The 17,583-nt window shown below is 65.9% G+C and overlaps 2 protein-coding genes across 3 annotated transcripts in view; one reads left to right on the top strand and one right to left on the bottom strand.

Annotated features, from left to right (window-relative positions):
* Nucleotides 1-17,583, bottom strand: part of LOC122433328 (coronin-7) — a 61,571-nt gene that overhangs the window by 12,248 nt on the left and 31,740 nt on the right. For both annotated transcript variants that reach the window (XM_043456156.1, XM_043456157.1), the window contains 2 exons: nt 16,118-16,204; nt 15,584-15,666 (listed from right to left, as the gene is read on the bottom strand). In XM_043456156.1, the coding sequence (XP_043312091.1) occupies nt 15,584-15,666; nt 16,118-16,204 (170 nt within the window). The remainder of the gene's footprint in view (nt 1-15,583; nt 15,667-16,117; nt 16,205-17,583) is intronic.
* VASN (vasorin) lies at nt 934-11,605 on the top strand. Its single transcript, XM_043456158.1, has 2 exons — nt 934-1,093; nt 8,928-11,605. The coding sequence occupies exon 2, from the start codon at nt 8,937-8,939 to the stop codon at nt 10,956-10,958; it is 2,022 nt and encodes a 673-aa protein (XP_043312093.1). The 5' UTR covers nt 934-1,093; nt 8,928-8,936; the 3' UTR covers nt 10,959-11,605.

The following is a 17,583-nucleotide window of genomic DNA, read 5'->3' as shown; positions in this document are numbered from 1 at the left end:
TGGGCTGGAGGGGGTGGTGGGTGTCCTGGAGCCTGGCTTCAAGTCAGGAGCTGAGCTGGTCCCCAAAGGCTCCGAGGCATAATTCTGACCACAAGCACCGAGGGGGTGGGGGCGGGGGGAGGGCAGAGCAGAGAGTTTTCCTGGAAGCCTCCAAGGCAGGGAATTTTTCTGGACTAGTCCAGCCCCTGGCACCCGCCCCTTCTGCCCCATCAAAGGGCCACTGTCAGCAGCACCCAGGTCCCACCTCCTGACAGTGAGGCCCAACCTGGCCCTTCAGCCCAGCACCCCCCAGCACATCTGGCCTTGATGCTGCCGGTAACTGTGGCTGGTCTGTCATGTCCTCTTCCTGTGTCTCAGCCCCGCCATCTAAGACACGGGGAAAGCAGTCCAGAGCAAAGGTCGGACAAGAGGACCCCAGGACTCACATTTGGCATATCGAGGCTGTGCTTATGAGGCTTGCAGAAGGGCTCTGTGTGTGTGGACTCAGGAGTTCTTGAAATTGGGATTAGCAACCAACAACAGCACACTTGAAGAGATTTCACCTAAAAATGCAGATTTCCAGTTTTCCCTGAAAAATCGCAAGTTCTGGAAGGCTGGGACAGGTCATCCGGGCTGCTCTCCCTAGGTGTCCAGAGGCTCCGGGGGAGTGGGGGGCATTCCTTGAGTTTAAATCACCTGCCTCGTGTGTCCTACCCCATCACTCGATATTGGCTCGCTTTTTTTTTCCCCACAAAACACAGGGCTCTGCAAACTGGACCGGGTTGGACCGCAGGACTCCTAAGACTCTCTCCCGGTCGTCTGGTCGGGAGGGCGGCCGGGCCTGAAGACCCTTTCGGCCGCGAGAGGAGGCGGGTCTCCGCCGGCCCCGCCCCGGCCAATGGGGGGCGGCCCCGCCCCCGCCCGCGGCGGCCCCGCCCCCAGCTCTTAAGGCGGGACCCGCCTCCGGCCAGGCGACTCCGCAGCCCGAGCCCGGGGCAGGGAGAGACGGACGCCGACTGCCTCGGGACCGCGCGATTCCGGACCCCGGTAGCCGGGCTGGGAAGCACTGAGGCAGCGGCACGTCCCGCCCGGCTCCCGCCGCCGCCGCCGCCCGGTGAGTGTCTGCCGGGTTTGGGGGCTGCGGGGTGGGAACGCAGGGCGCCCCGGGCAGGCTGTGCACACGCGCCGATCACGCGCGCGGATCTCCCGCCCCCCCACCCCCACCCCATCCGCCGCGCGCACACACACTCAGGGCGGGCACGCGGGTCCCCGATCCTTGCAAGATCACCTGGGCCAACTCGCCGTGCGCCCCCCCACCCGTCCCCCTATCTGGTAGTCCTCGGGCGCCGACAGCTCCAGTGTGGGGTGAGGGCGCGCGCGCGCGCGTACCCGGCTCACCGGCATGCGGGGCTGCGAGCAGACAAAATAAACACCCCCTCCCTCGCTTCCTCCTCCCACGGCTGGGCCCTCCGGCATGACCAGTTTTACGAATCAGACCCCTTTGAGGGGATGGCTAAGACACAGTCTTAGGTTACTTCTACCTCCTGGAGTGAAGGTCTGGTTCTGGTCACAGATAACCCCCAGCCCCGATCCCCGCCCCCTTGTGCAGATCCACGGCCTGGGCTCGGCCCTGAGGGCCCCTGTCACTCAGGGCAGAGCAAGGGGGCCACAGGCATGGAGCCCCATTGGAGCAGGGTATGGACCTTGCCTGGCCAGCTGGGGTCATACTCCAGGTATTAGGGTGCCCCATCACTGCCTCTTCCAGGGAAGGGGCTTTGCTCAGGCCGAGAACCCAGTGGCCTGGAGCCAGCCCAATCTATTGTGTCCCTGGGCTGGCAGCCCTGGGGCCTGAAGGCTGCGAGGTCCCCTGTGGTCACTGGCAGGCCAGCCGATTGGTGCCAAGCGTCCTGCCTCACCCCCATTCGTTAACGATTACCACACCAGGGTCGCTGACTACCCCTCCCGTTGGGGCTGAGGGGTGGAGTGTGAAAGGTGGGAAGGAGGAAGTGGCCCTGAGGGTCACTTTGCTCACCTTCTGCACCAAGGGCAGGTGAGGCTCTGGACGGAGTGTGGCACCAAGACCCAGAGCCCACCCCCCTCCAAGCCAAGAGCCTCCAGGGCCGGGGAGGTGGGGGGGGGGGACTCAACTAAATCTCGATGTCCCATCCCACTAGGCTAGACTCTGGGCACTGGGGGCACAGAGGGGTGGCTGGGCAGGTGACCTCCGAGTGGGGTCAGCAGGTTCAGCGGGCCATGATGTCCAGTATGGGCCCAGCTGTTGGTAAGGCCCAAGAGGGGTGAGGCAGGCGGGCGCAGGGGGATGGGAGAGCAGTCCCCTGAGTTTGAGGTCTTCTCCCAAGGGAATCAGCCCCCAGAGCTTCTGTAAACAGAGTGTCAGAGGCAGGAAGAGGGCTCTGGTAATGAGCAGCCCAGCTGGATTCCCTCCAGACCATTATCTGCCCCCCCACCCCCTGACCCAGGAAGGGAGGATGAGCACACGCGTGCCAGGCTGGGGGCCTGAGCGCTGACTGTCCCTACCTCCCCTGGCCTCCTGTAGCTGTAGACTGGGACCTGAGGGTCCAGGGGGTCAGTTTTGGGCGGGTGGCCCAGGGCACTTGCTGGTATAGCACCACGCTCTCCAGACCCTGGACGTGGAGGAGGAGGGGGTTCAACACGAGAAAGTCCCTCAGACAGTGCCCACACCTGTGCTTGCCCCAGGCAGATGCCCTGGGCAGGAGAGGGGTCCTGGCCACCTCTACTGGTGGGGGAGCTAGGACAAGTCCCAGGTAAAGAGAGCTGAGTCCTTGTGGGGACTTTTAAGTGGACGCCACCCCTGGGCCGGGCAGCTCCTGGCATCAGGGGAGCAGGGTCTCAGCTGGGCCCTGGAGGCAGCTCCCACCTCAGCAGGCCAGCCGGCCAGTTCTCCTAAGTGACCAGAAAGAAGGCTGGGTGAGCCCTCTGCCCACAGAAGCAACCCTGACACTGGCAGGCCTTGAGCTCATGGGAGGGACAGCAGTGCCACTTCACGGGGTTAATGATCCCTCCCGGAGCCCCCCTCCGAGTCCCCTCCCTGGGCCAGGGAGCCCAAGGCTCTGCACTGCCAAGAAAACCAGCTCCCCTCACTGCTGTGGAATTTGAGAGTTCTTGGAGAAGGGGGAGGGCGTGTGTGTGTGTGTGTGTGTGTCTCAAAGCACAGCCCAGTGGGCGTGTGTCTGGCGTGGGTGTGTGTCTGCGCGCGCGCGTGACCGGAGCACGGCTGTGTTTGGGGGCAGGCAGGGGTGCCCTGAGGGGGGGCGGGGGCTCGGCCTCCTTCCTTTTATCGGTTTCCACATTCCAGAGGCAGCCGGACTGCTTTCTCTCAGCTGGCTGGGCCGCCTGGCCGGCCAGGCCCGTGGGCCTCCCCCGCATTTCCTCATTCCAGCCTCCCCGGGTATGAGGAGGCCGGAGCGGGCGCCCCCCCACACACACCAGGCCACCTTAGGACTGGAAGTGGGGGCAGGCGAGGGGCCAGTTTTTCTCTAAGGTGGGGGACAGCCCCCAGCAGTCTCCTCCCGGGGATCGCAATAAGGCTCTGACATTCCTTGGAGGCTGCCTAAGAGATTTAATTAAGGAAGAAGGAGGGAGCTGGCCTGTACTGAGAAGAGGCTGGGGTGGCCCTGGGGCCCGCATGGGCAGCAGTGAGAGGTGAGAGGCAGGGTCGTGGCCCCCCCCCACCCCGACTGACGCCACCTGCCCACCGACCAGCTCACAGACCCTGCAAAGGGCCTCCTCTGCTGCAGGGTGACCGAGAGCCCAGGCATGAGGGCATCAGAAGAGCAAGCCCCGCTCCTGGTGGGGGGGCTTCTGCCTCCTTCTCACACCCTGTCTAGGCTGCAGACAGCCCGGTCCCAGCTCGCTTGGGGCTGGCGGCCTCCCTTGGTGACTAAGGTCTTCCCCTGGCAAATTCAGGGTTAATTGCAGGGTTAGGGCCCTACCTGATGGGTGTCTTGGCCCTGGGTGGGGACAGGGCGATGAGGAGGCCCCGTCTCTGAGCCCGGCCCCGGTGGCATCACACTGGCTCGTGCCGACTGTGGCATCTGGACCAGCCCATTCCGAGTTGGGCTGCAGGTGTCCTGCTGGGTGGCACCTGCGCTGACCGAGAAGGTGCGTCTCGCTGCCCCGAGGGCTCCCTGCAGCTGGCGACTAGCCTTAGTCACTGGTCTCCCTGCCCTGGGCTGACAGGTCCGGCGGCTACCAAGTCACCCACGGTGCCCCAGACGGCACCCACCGGGAGCCAGCAGCTCCTGCCGTGGAGTGGGGCAGGGAGGGGGCCCAGCCCAGCTCTTCCGGTGCTGCCGGCTCAGGAATCAAGGCTTCCGGGGTCAGGGAGACAGGCTGCCGTATAGACTGCCTGCCTCGGCGACCCTCTGCCCGAGGATCTGTGAGGCCGGGCTAGGCAAGGAGACCCACCCACCCAAGGAGCTTCTCTGAAACACAACTCTGCCTGGTTTTCACCCCAGAAAGTCTTACTAAATTGCCTGGGGGAGGGTGGGGTCTGAGCACTAGAACTTTTCTAAAGCTTCCTGGTGATTTTCAATGTGCAGCTGGAGTTGAGATGCCCTATAGGTGGGAGATGGAAGGGAAAGGAAGGGAAGGGACATGGATAAGTCATGGCGTGGCGTGTCAGGCCCCATCCACAGCAAGAACAGAACCGGCTGGAGGTGGTGACACTAAGAGTGGTGGGGGCCCGCCAGCTTAATCACAGGGCAGGGTGAGGACCCCCCACCCTCACCCCGAGGGCTATCTCTGGGGAACCTGAGGCTCAGTCCCCTCGGTCCCTTCCACCAGGGCCCAGGATCGAGACCCCCGCCTGCTGGGCCAGGGGCTGCTGCCCGCTAGGGATGGGGAGGCGGGTGGACCCGACCCGGACCCGGAGCCTCCTCAGACACGTCAGCGAAACCGGAGTCAGCCGTCCTGGCTGCCGACACGGTCCCGCCTGCCCAGGGGGTTGGCAGACTCCTGGGCTGGGCTACTGCCAGGCCCGGCCGCCCGGTACTTGGAGCCGCGGGGTCAGAGCTGCAGCCCAGACCCCGGGTACCCACTCCGCAGGGTTGGGTACAGGAAGGGGCGTGTGCCTGCTGCTGTCTGCCTGTACCCACCCCTGCCCACTGAAGAGGCACGGGAGACGCTCCAGCCTCAGGTCTGGAGCCTGCGTCCCGCCCACTCACTGGTCCCTGCCTGACCCAGGGCCTGCGTGTGGGTAGGTGCCCGCAGGTGTGTCCCATGCTAAGGGGTGGGTGGGGACACTCTGGGTTCCCGAGAGCTGAGATGACCACGTTCTTACTCACAGAGTCCCTCCTCCTGCTCCCCACCCCCCATCACATGCTCAAGTGCCGGCCAAAGGACAGCTCACTTCCCCCCACCCCCTTCTAGAACGAAAGATGCCCCCCACGCCCCCAGCACCACCCCAGCCTGCTTTTCCCAGCTTCTCACGCTTTTCCATGCCTGAGCACGGTGGGCAGCCCGTGTGTGGAGGCCCCACCCTGGGTCCAGGGGACCTCCTGTCTGTGCTGAAATGTACATATCATGGCTCCCCCACCCCACACGTGCAGAGGTTTCACGGGTGACACCCTTAGTAGGTAATGTTTACCGACCCACTTATTTAGAGACCACTTAGAACGTTCTCCAAATACAAACTAAAGAGCCCTGAGACTCAGGGGCTGTACCCACCCCACGCCCCCTGCTTCAGCCCTGCGAAGGGCTGGGGCCAGGCAACCAGTACAGGCAGCTGGACCCCAAAGCCCCACCCCATCTCGGTCCCCTGGTGGGGCCTGTGGTGGGGCCAGGCCCAGGACACTCTGCCCCCCACCCCAGGGCTGTCGCCAGCACCCCCACACACCCTCTGCAGACGGAGAGGTCCCGCCGCCCTGCTGGAGTCAGCAGATCAAATATCAAAGCGCAGGGCCCTGGTCCTTCGGAGCTGCTGAAATTGCAAGGGCCAGGGCAGCCGTGACCCCGGGGAGACGCTCCCGCCCCCAACGCACACACACACACCAGCACGCGCCCAGATGGGTGGAATCGCTCCCAGAACTTGTTAAAGGAACTTCCCCATTTCAAACAAACAGGAGGACATGGAACCACAACCCTGGGTGCTCAGAGCCAAGTCCAGGTGAAGCAGGGCTGGGGAGACACAGCCCACAGGTGAGGAGGGGGCTCAGAACCTGTGTAGGGTGGAACTGGCCTTCGGCTGCCCCACCACCGCCCCTCCATGGTCAGCCTTTACCCTCTGGGGCCCTCTCATCGGTTCCTGGTGGCAGAGCCCCCAGAGCGGATGGCCCCGAGCTGTCACCTTCCCATGCCTCAGTGCCACCCCCTCTCTGGATGGGGGAAGTGGGGTTCAGGTGAAAACACTCAGCCCTGCACCCCAGGGCTGGGAGGCAGGGTGGCTGCTGCCTGTGGGGTCTCCCCGGCAGAGAATGCCACTCCCTATCCTCCGCCAGCTCGGCCAGACAGACCCCCAGCATCCCTGCCTCCCCCCGCCCATGAGGACTTCACTGATTAAAGGGCCAGCAGACTATAGAGGGAAGCTCAGAGTCCATGCCGGGCCCCTCCTCAATGAAGAATGGGAAACACCCCCAGTATGCATCCCAGGCCCCCACAGACCACGCCTGGCCCCTCAGTGCCAAGCACCCCAGCCCTGGGAGGTGTCCTTTCTGAAACGCCTGGCTAGACAGATGGGGAAACTGGGGTGCCGGGAGGAGCCTGCTGTCTGTGACCTCACACCTCAAGCACCCCTGGCCCAGGGCTGCCAGACTAGAGTGTGGGCTTTTAGCTGTGACCTTGTGTAAGGCCCGGGGGGAGCTGAAGCTGTAGGGGTGGCCGGGCTGGCCGTGGGTAGGGCCCCCTCCTGTCCCTGAGCCTGCCTGCTCCCGTCCTGACCCTGCCTGCCCCCTGCCAGGAGGGCGACTTCAGGGGGAGGCGGCTCACCCGCCACGTGGGTGAGGGGGCGGTGGTCGCTCCCAGCACATCTGGTGGCCAGGCCATACCCGCCCCTCTGAGTCAGTACGGGTGGAGCGGGCCCAGGCGGGGGAGGAGGCTGGGTGCGGCCCAGAGCCCCCTGGGGACAGCGCCAGCGGGGCCAGGGCGCGCCGGGCCTCTGGGTTCTGGCCGAGCTTCCTTGCAGTTCACTCAGCAGAGATGTTCTCTGGGATGCAGGGAAGCAAAAGCTGACGGGGCCACCCCTCGGGGAGAGGACTGCAGGACCTAGGGAGCGAAGGCTGGGGCACAGGCCGGGGCCAGGCCTCCAGACGGCGGTCATCAGCGTTAACGACCGAGGGGCAGAGGGGACCCTGCAGGTGGGCAGCTCTAGGCAGGCCCAACCTGGTGACGGACTTTTACCCAGAGCTGGCCTGACACCACCGTGGCCTCCGGGGGACCTCCTGCCCCTCCTGGACTCAGGTCCAGAAGCCCACGACCCCGGGGAGGCGGCCCGATGCATGGCAGTGGGCAGCATGCCGGCCGGGGGGCCCTGTTACCTGCATGGCTGGAAGGCTGGCTGGTGTGGGGGAGGGGAGGCTGAACCTCAGCACAAAAGGCCCTTGTGTGAGCTGGAGGCACCTGGAGGGGACGCGTGCCGGCCTCTCAGGGGGTCTAGAGGCCCACGGGGTTGGGGGACTGCTGCTGGGGTGGCCCCCGGCTCCCCACAGAAGCCTAACTGAAGGGAGCCCGTGCTGTGGCCCCATCCTGTCTCAGGCAGTTCCGGCTACGAGTGGGAGCTGAGCCGCTGGGGGAGCTACCCCCGCTCGGGCAGGACTGGGCCCCACGTCAGGAGGGCAGGCCCAGCCGCACCTGGACGTGGTTAAGGAGCTGGGCTCCGGCTCAGATTTCCCGGCGGCGTGAAGGCAGCAAGTGCCTGCGCCTCCGGGAGCCCCTCTCCTGTTGTCTGGGAGCGTGGAGAACAGCTCCCACCTGGAGGAGCTGCTGGGCGACCAAACGCGGTGACCGCGGATGCTCGTTGCCGCTGGCGCGTGGGGACAGCGTTCCATGCTTGGCCCAGAGCCAATCCCGAGAAATAGCGGAGGATCCGCTCTGGAGCATCTCCAGGCTTGGTGCTCTCTCTCGGGCCATCATGCAGACCACGTCCCCCAGCCTGCACCCTGGGCCACTCCAAGGAGGCCAGGGCCCCCACCTTTAGTTCTGTCATCACGGCTCATAGATGGGGACGCCTGGAGGCCGAGGTTCCCTGCCTCCCCCTCCCCAGGAATTCTCCTGCTGGCCGTGTCCTGGGCAGGTCTGACTTCGCAAGTGGAAAAACACCGATCCCATAGTTTCCACATGAGGTCTTCCTGCTGTGGTCTCTCCTCACTTGCAGGACGTGGAGCGTGGCGGCGGCGGCCGGGGGCAGCCAGCTTCTCTACTTACGCGCTCGGCCGCCTGCCCGCCCCGTCTCTCCCAGATGCTGCGGGAGGGGCTGCCACTCCAGCACCTCCGTTCTCCCTCCTTTCCCGTCTGCCTCCGCAGAGATGTTTTTGGGGGGGTTTCAGGGGAGGGCACAGAGCCTGATGCTTTTTGACCAATACATGTTTTCTCTGAGCTGCAGAGAGGCTGGAGGACTGGAGCTAAGGAGAAGTTGGGGGGTGGGGCGCTGTTCGTGGTCACTGAGCATTTGGGGGCCGAGCCCCCTCTGTGTGCGTCAGTCAGCCCACCGAACACTGGTGTCAGCGCAGGAAATGGCAACTGATACCATGACGAGGCCACGTGACCGCTCAGAGTCACATAGCGAGGGAGTGACGGGGCAGCGCCAGGAGCCTGGCCCCGGCTCAGGGGACCTGACTCATAGCTCCTGTGTGCTGTCGGGTCTGGGGGTGGGGAGCGGAGGGGGGCTGGGAATTCCCCTCCTGACCCTTCCTGGAGTGGCTGTCCCCCGGGGCCCCTGACTCACGGTCTCCCGCTTCCCTCTCTGCTCCCAGGGACCAGAGATGCGCTCCAGGGCCCCCCTGTGCCTGCTGCTGCCGTTGCTGCTGCTGCTGCCAGCCCTGGGGCCCGGGGTGCAAGGCTGCCCATCTGGCTGCCAGTGCAACCAGCCACGGACCGTCTTCTGCACTGCCCGCCAGGGGACCACCGTGCCTCTGGATGTGCCACCCGACACTGTGGGCCTGTACGTCTTTGAGAACGGCATCACCACGCTCGACACAGGCAGTTTTGCCGGCCTGCCAGGGCTGCAGCTCCTAGACCTGTCGCAAAACCAGATCGCCAGCCTACCCGGGGGGGTCTTCCAGCCACTGGCCAACCTCAGCAACCTGGACCTGACTGCCAACAGGCTCCGGGAGATCACCAACGAGACCTTCCGAGGCCTGCGCCGCCTCGAGCGCCTCTACCTGGGCAAGAACCGCATCCGCCACATCCAGCCCGGTGCCTTTGACGCACTCAACCGCCTCCTGGAGCTCAAGCTGCAGGACAACGAGCTGCGGGTGCTGCCCCCGCTGCGCCTGCCCCGCCTGCTGCTGCTGGACCTCAGCCACAACGGCCTCCCAGCCCTGGAGCCCGGCATCCTGGACACCGCCAACGTGGAGGCGCTGCGGCTGGCCGGCCTGGGGCTGCGGCACCTGGACGAGGGACTCTTCAGCCGCCTGCGCAACCTCCACGACCTGGACGTGGCCGACAACCAGCTGGAGCGCGTGCCCCCTGCCGTCCGGGGCCTGCGGGGCCTGACGCGCCTGCGGCTGGCTGGCAACACCCGCATTGCCCAGCTGCGGCCAGAGGACCTGGCCGGCCTGGCGGCCCTGCAGGAGCTGGACCTGAGCAACCTGAGCCTGCAGGCCCTGCCGCACGAGCTCTCTGCCCTCTTCCCCCGCCTGAGGCTCCTGGCGGCCGCCCGCAATCCCTTCAACTGCGTGTGCCCCCTCAGCTGGTTCGGCCCCTGGGTCCGGGAGAGCCACCTGACCCTGGCCAGCCCCGAGGAGACGCGCTGCCACTTCCCACCCAAGAACGCCGGCCGGCTGCTCCTGGACCTTGACTACGCCGACTTCGGCTGCCCGGCCACCACCACCACGGCCACGGCGCCCACCACGAGGGCCCCCGTACAGGAGCCCACGCTCCCGCCTTCCAGCCCGGCTCCCACCCGGCTCCGCCCCACGGAGCTGGCCACCGAGGCCCCGAGCCGGCCGCCCCCTGCACCCCCCACTGCGGGGCCTGTGTCCCCGCCCCGGGACTGCCCGGCGTCCATCTGCCTCAATGGGGGCACCTGCCACCTGGGGGCGCGGGGCCACCTGGAGTGTCTGTGTCATCAGGGCTTCACGGGGCTGTACTGTGAGGGCCGCGTGAGGCCGGGGCCCAGGCCCAGCCCCGCCCCGGCCACGCCGCGGCCCCTGCCCCTGGGCATCGAGCCTGCCAGCCCCACGTCCCTGCGGGTGGGGCTCCAGCGCTTCCAGCAGGGCAGCTCCCTGCAGCTGAGAAGCCTCCGCCTCACCTATCGCAACCTCTCGGGCCCTGACAAGCGGCCGGTGACACTGCGGCTGCCCGCCTCGCTCGCTGAGTACACCGTCACCCAGCTGCGGCCCAACGCCACCTACTCCATCTGCGTCCGGGCCCTGGGGGCTGGGAGGGTGCCTGAGGGCGAGGAGGCCTGCGGGGAGGCCCGCACGCCCCCGGCCGCCCGCTCCAACCACGCCCCGGTCACCCAGGCCCGCGAGGGCAACCTGCCGCTCCTGATCGCGCCTGCCCTGGCCGCCGTGTTCCTGGCCGTGCTGGCCGCCGTCGGGGCAGCCTTCTGTGTGCGGCGGGGGCGGGCCGCCGCGGCCGTGGCACAGGGCAAAGGGCAAGTGGGACCCGGGGCCGGGCCCCTGGAGCTGGAGGGGGTGAAGGCCCCCCTGGAGCCAGATCCCAAGGCGTTGGAGGGTGGTGGGGAGGCCCCGCCTGGCGGGCTGGAGTGCGAGGTGCCACTCATGGGCTACTCGGGGCCGGGCCCGCAGGGGCCCCTCCCAGCCAAGCCCTACATCTAAGCCTGGGAGGGATGGACCGCCAGGGCCGGGCCCTCGGGCCCACTGGGACCGGCCAGGAGGTCCGGTTCCTGTTGCCACGTTAAGGAGCTTCTCAGATCCGGACGAGGAGGACACGTAAGGACCTGGGCTGGGTGACCACGGCACATCCCTGCCCGTCTCTGGACCTTGGGTTCCTCACCTGTGGGACGCTGGGACCCAGGGATGACCCTCTGAGGGTCCCCCTGCCCAAGTGTCTGGAGGATGGTGTCACCCCATCCTCTGCAGTGTGCAGCCCCTGGGGTGGGGCCGGCCCTGCTGTGTGCTGGTAACACGGGCCTGGGGCTGCCAAGCCCCCCACCCCAAGGAGACTCTGGGGGGACAGTGAAGGAAGCCCCCGGAAAAGAGCAGAGGGAGAGTAGGACTGGGGATGGGGGCGGGTGATCCTGCCTCGGCCCCAGGGAGCGAAGGAGCAAAAGAAACTGGAAAGAAAGAAGCTTTAGGAACAAGTTTTGCTTTTGTTTTTTTTTAAATGTATTTATAAAAGATCCTTTCCCATTTGTTCTGGGAAAATGTTTTTCAAACTCAGAGACAAGGACTTTGGTTTTTTTTTTTTTAAGACAAATGATGATATGAAGGCCTTTTCTAAGAAAAATAAAAGATGAAAAGCAGCATGCGTGTTTCTCGGCACAGCCCCAGGGTACCTGCGTGGAGGGAGGTTGATGGCTCGCAGGGTCGGCCTAAAGCGGGGAGCTGGGAGCCGGGACCCTGCTTCTCAGCAGGTGCAGGGCCCCAGTCGGCATGCCCTGGGCTGTCCAGCTCACCTGAGCTGCCCAGTCTAGCCTCCCGGGGAGACGGGGGACCAGGTGGGAGCAGGGGTGGGAGAGGGGCCACTTCAGCCTCGGGGCAGGGGAATGCTGAGGGCAGCCTTCCCCTCCCCAGGCCCAGTCATCTGCCAGCAGGAGCTGCCAGGCTCCTGGGAGAGGCTGGGGAGAGGCTCGCGGCAGACACAGACCCCCAGGGGTCCCTCCTCGCGGACGGGTCTGACCATTGCCTGCTCTCATCTGTGGAGGGGTGCCTTGAGCCATGTCACCCCAGGCCCTCAACGGCCCTGGACCAGGTGGCAGGCGGGGCCAGCCCTGCCTGTGGTCCCGTGGCCCCTCCACGTGGGCTCAGACGGGGAGACCTCGGCCCAGCTTTCTGCTCCAGCCACAGAGACGGGCCGTGGCGGAAGGAGCGAGGTCTTGAGTGGCAGGAACTGCAGGCAAGCAGGCAGGGGCTGAGCCAGGGCTGTGAGGGGCGGCGCCCTCAGGCAGGAGGTCTGCAGACCCAAGACGCCCCTCTCCTCTCTGCACTGGGGGGGTACCCAGGCTTCCCAGAAACAACCCTGGACGTCGAGTGTTTTCCTGGAAGCCACCAGCCAAGGCGGGGGAGGACCAGGGAGGCTGTGCACAGCCCTGGCTGGACCAGGTGCTGGGAGCTTGGGGAGAGGAACCGAACAGACACAGACACACACACACACAGCCAGCCACACACACACACACACACACACACACACACACACACACACGCCGCCACCTTTTCCGGTCACCCTCCGGCAAGAAGGGAGGTGGCCCTGGGGCCATAGAGGTCCTGCGGAAGCCCGCGTGAGCCTCCCCTAGGCCCCTGCCCACCGCCCTGCACAGGTCATGGCCCCCGGCCCCCGGGCTCACCCTGGCGGGAAGGAGGCAGCCCGGCCAGGCCTGCGGAACAGACCCTGCGGCTCTGGGCGTTGATGTCAGCGCCGGCCACGAGAGGCTCTGGATTCAATTATCGACTGCTGCGGGTTCTGGCGTGAGCAGGGCAGAGGTGGGAGGGGGGCCGCAGTGGGCAGAGGGGCCAGGGTGGGGCCCTCTCCTAGAGGCGGCGATGGCGGCCCAGGTGGGTTTCCTGTGGGCCTGGGTCCCGTTAGGGGAACGGCTCTGGCGAGGCCGACCCTCCCCTCCAGCGGGTGGCCCCGTCAAAGGAGCCATTGTGGGCCTGTGGGCTGCTGTTCAGCGCAGTGGCTGCTGAGGGGATGTTTTCGCTGCAAAGCTAAACCTAGCGAATGGGGCGGCAAGGCGGGTGGGTGGCAGGGCCCGCAGGAGGCGGGCAGGGCACTCATGCCAGCCCCCCCAGAAAAGGTCTTTGAGCCTCCCATCAGAGGAGGGGCTGGGCGAGGAAGCGGGGACTGGGTACCAAGTGGGGTACACAGCCAGGAGGCAGCCGCGACCAGGGTGACCCTGGGTGGGCAAACACCAGCCCCCAACCGGGTCCTCAAGACTCTGGGGCTACATGGGCTCTTCAATTCCTCTAAGGAAAGGCTACCGGGCTGCCCGTCACAGGAGCTGACACCTGCTCCCTGGCCCTCGAGGGGTGGTCAGCCTCCTGCCTCCAGGAGCCGGGAGGGGCTGCAGAAGCTCCAGGCCTCCAGGGAACACGCTGGGATGTGGGGCGGGTACCTCTGGCCAGAGCACACTCCCAGCCTCCACCCCTATGCTGGCTCCCAGGGTGACCTCAACAGAGGATCGATTTCTCTGGCTTCAGCTTTTATGCATTGGTAACATCTGGAGAAAAACCTCCATTCGCCTTCACCCGGGGCGGGTAACTGCTGACTGTTCGCCCAGCCCAGGGGCAGGGCACCCAGGACAGGTGGGGTTTCTGCCTCTGCAGGGCCAGAGTGCGAGCTGCTCGGTCAGCCCCGACGGTAACCCCAGCCTCCACCCTGCACAGAAGTCGGGGTGGCTGTCTGCCTGGGCCCAGCCTTAGGGATAGGACCTGCCGCCCCCGGGGAAGGGCACAGGTGGGAGCAGAGACAGAGACCCCTGGGAGGGTGGGGCCCTGGGTCCTCCCTGGGAGGGGGCAGGGAGGGGCATGTGCCTGACCCCTCCCTGGCCTTCCGTAGTTCTCACCGTCCTACCCAAATGAAGGTGGGAAATCTGCAATATAACCTGAGCGGGTGCGGTGGAGGCCTAGGTGGCGCCCGCAGCTGACACCCTGCATGATTCCCAGCTTCAGCCCCGTCAGCAGCCCCCGATGCCCCAGGGGGCCCCGGTGGGGTTCTGGCTTCTGGGGAGCCTGGGGGTAGGGGGCCACCAGCTCTCAGGCTGGCCTGGAGGCTGGCATGTAGCCTTGGCGTCCACCGGCTTTGCAGAGGGCTGGAGAGTCCCAGCTCTTCTGCCAAGGGCGTGGGCCCAGTGGGGCAGCGGCCAGGACTGGGGGATGAAGGGGGCGGGACACTGGCCTGGCCGCCCATCTGGGAGTGATTTGAGAAATTCCAGGCCTCGCTGGCCTGCGAGGCTATTCTTAACTGCTATAATTACAGGGTCAGCCTTGGCCAGTGGCACCATGGGGTCTGGGCATCGTTAACTCCCCCAGGGGCCACGCTGGGGCTGGGCGGGGGCTGCTCCGCGGGGTGGGGGTGGGTAACCAGCACAGATCAGGGGCGGAGTCTAGAAGGCAGGAAGTGGTGGGTGAGGAGCCCTTGATGGTCAGCGCTGACTCCCTTGTCCAGGCTGAGCCAGTCCCCTCCCTCTGCTGGGGGGCCCACAGGGAAGGGGGTGTCTGGCCTGGGGAGGCCTGGGGGATGAGATACTGGTGCAGCATCAGGGCTGGGGGAGGGGCTGCTGGACACGAAGCCAGGAGGCCTGGGAGCCCTGAGTCCTCCCGTGCAGGGAGGGGGTCCTGGTAGTACCCCCTGGGATCCCCACGGCCAAGAGCAGGCAGAGGCCTCATGCCCACTGTGCGCTGAAAAGGATGGTGGGGGACCTCACTCACCCTCGCCCCCCTATCTGCAAACGGGCCTTTCCAGCCCCCTGTCCTCTCCCTGTGCTGTGAGAGAGGACGTGAGTGGAGGGTCCCTGCCCCCCGACCGTCTCCCGTTCCCTGGGACTCTCAGCAGGGCCACCCTGGCAGGAGCTCCTCGGGCACTCAGCCTGCCCCTCACAGCCCTCCCTGCTCCCGGAGCTTGGGTGGAGCACTGCGCCCTTTGTGACTCAGTTTCCCCAGCTGTAAAATGGAAGAGGAAGGGGGCTGGATGGACATCCAAGGACCAAGGCCCCGACCTGGTTCTGACCTCTGCGGGTCCCTGCCTGGGTAGTGGGTTCAGCAAGCTGCCCTGAGTCAGAGCTCGTGGGCCAGGTTCCACCTCCTCCTCCCCCAGCCGGCTTCCTCAGGCCCAGGCAGTCCTGGCACCGAGCTGGCTTGGCCAGGACCCCGTGGACGCCACTGTAAACCCTCTTGCACGCACTTGCAGGAGGGTGGGAGGATCAAGTGACTGCTCGCACCCCCGACCGGCCCAGGACTACCAACAACAGCGTGGGGCCTGGGCTGGGGTCTCACTGAGCCTGCGGGTCCAAGGCCTGCCTCCAGCCCCCACGTAACCCCATGTCCACCTCTCGATCAGAGCCTCGGTGTCCCAGTCCTCAGCCCCATCAGAGTGCTCACAGCAAAATCGAGCGCATCCCCATGTCCCTTGTCCCCCACCTGCCGAGTCACAGTCTCCTCCCAAAGGCCAAAACACAGCAGCACAAGCCCCGTGCAGAAGCCCGCCCCCAACCAGCGGCGCGCATTTGTACACATCACGGGGCCTCGACAGCCACCAGCCGACCCGACGCTCCGGCCACTCCTACCTGGGAGAGGTGTCCAGGGTGAGGGAGGTAAGGGCACCGGAGAAGAGCCGGGTGTCCCAGAGCTTGACTTCACGCTCTCGCATCTGCAACGAGGGGCAGAGAGGGGCTCAGAAGGGCCCATCCAGAAACCCCGGGGCCAAGGACATGGGCTGGTACAGGGGCACTTGCCCCAGAGCAGAGCTTGGAGGGCAGTCACTGCGGGGGGGGGGGCGGTGTGAGGCACGCCAGGGAGGGAGGATTTGGATTTTCATGTCCTGCCCCTTTAAGAACCCATAGGTGACAAGGGGGTGGGTCCCTCTGTGGACTCTGGTCTCTGGGGGTGTTCACCACAGTTCCCAGGGTCAGGCTTAGCTATAGCAAATGGAATCTGCCAGTTCTCAGCGGCCGTCGGTCCCCTGGGGCTCTGAGACCCGGCTGCACGCGGGGCAGGGCCGTATATGGACAGGCCTGGAGCCGGCCGCAGCCCCTGCCTCCCAGAGGGGCTTGTCCCGCCCTCGTGGTGTGTATGTCCAGTTCGGCCACGAGGAGCCCTACCTGGTTGAAGCCAGTGGACACGAGGTGCTCCTGGGTGCCCGTCCACACCAGCCGGCCATCCCTGTTGTTCTCATGGGCCGGCGTGCTCTGGGGGAAGAAAAGATGGCATTGAGCCCCAGGGCCCTCCTTGCGGGGTCCACCCACCTGAGGGCCCCTCAGAGGGCAGGAGCGGCCAGCTGGGGCCAGCTCCGCACCCAGAGGCCCGACCTGGCCACCAAGCTCGGGCTTATTCTCTGTCTGGCTGCCCTGTGCCCTGCCAAGGCCCCTCCTGCCGTGGCCAGGGGGCTCGGTTCGGTGGCACGTCCCTGCCCTTGCAGGTGCCCCAGAGGGGGCACTCAGCTGCTGGTCACCGACCTCTGCCAGTTACCGTCCTCGGGCTCTGGGACCCTGGAACTTTATTTTCCCGGCTCGTGGCCCAGGCTGCCTGCTTCCCAGGACTGTCGCAAGGATCAACTGAGACCACATGTGATAGGAACAGCCCTGCCACAAAGCGGCGTGCAAATCGGGGGATTACAAGAATTACTGCTGCCTCCTGACACTGCCAGGGGGCCGGGGAGAGGGCCTGGTGCCCAGCGTAGGGAACAGTCCCTGGAGGGGGCAGAGCATGGCCCTCCCGTGGTGCTGGGGCTGCCAATAGGCAGGCTTCCCGGGCCCAGGGAGGAGAGGCGGGTTCACACCGCGGGCGGCCCTGTCCCCGGGGCCCAGGCAGTGTGTGGGGGGGAGCCGAGGGGGCCAGAGGAAATGCAAACAGCTCCCTCCCAGTCACCCTGGCCCCTGGAGCCTGAGACGAAAGACCCTGTTACCAAAAATAGCTCACCCCAAACTGTGGCCAGCTTCCTCCAGGCTTCCCACGATCTCCTTGGGAATGAATGAGGGAGGGAGGCGGCTGAGGGGAGCTGGCCCGGCGCCCCCTCCCCAGCCCGCGGAGGCCGACCCCAGCGTGGGAGCCCGTCGGAAATGGCTCCGTGTCGTTCGAGGAGCTTTTCTCACTGCTCCCTTCCCACCCGGCGGGAGTCGGCACAGGAAGTCAGGACTGGAGCCTGAGAACTGGGGCCCAATGTCCCTCGCTTCACGCAAGAGGGGCTGAGGGGTCGGGGCGAGGGTCAGTTCTGAAACCGGCACCCCAGGGTCAGTCGTCAGCGTCACTTGGGCTCTCTCGCCCTCTCACCGGTGTGCAAACATCCCGTGTGAGGAGTGCAGGCGGCTTGCACAGCTTTGCACACCCTTCGTTCACTCAACAGCCTCTCCCTGGCCAGGCACCGCGCTGGGTGCTGGCGGTGGGGCTGGACACGTCTCAGATGGACGGTCACGTCCTGGGTGAGGCAGGACTGCTCACTCATCTGTTCTTTTGTAACGTGAGTATCTGAGCTACACGTGACACTGGGCACTGGGGACACAGTGAAACAGAAAAGGGTCCTCACACTTGTAATGCGCAGGCTGAAGGGCCCGCGTGAACCAAATAGAAG

The sequence above is a fragment of the Cervus canadensis genome, chromosome 32, assembly GCF_019320065.1.
Source record: "Cervus canadensis isolate Bull #8, Minnesota chromosome 32, ASM1932006v1, whole genome shotgun sequence".
In the NCBI taxonomy this organism is placed as follows: Eukaryota; Metazoa; Chordata; class Mammalia; order Artiodactyla; family Cervidae; genus Cervus; species Cervus canadensis.
Note: the sequence above shows the minus strand (reverse complement) of the source record. Positions and strands in the feature narration are given on the sequence as shown.

Coding starts and splice junctions, on each gene's coding strand:
- VASN (XM_043456158.1), top strand. CDS start 8,937: ATGCGCTCCAGGGCCCCCCTGTGCCTGCTGCTGCCGTTGCTGCTGCTG.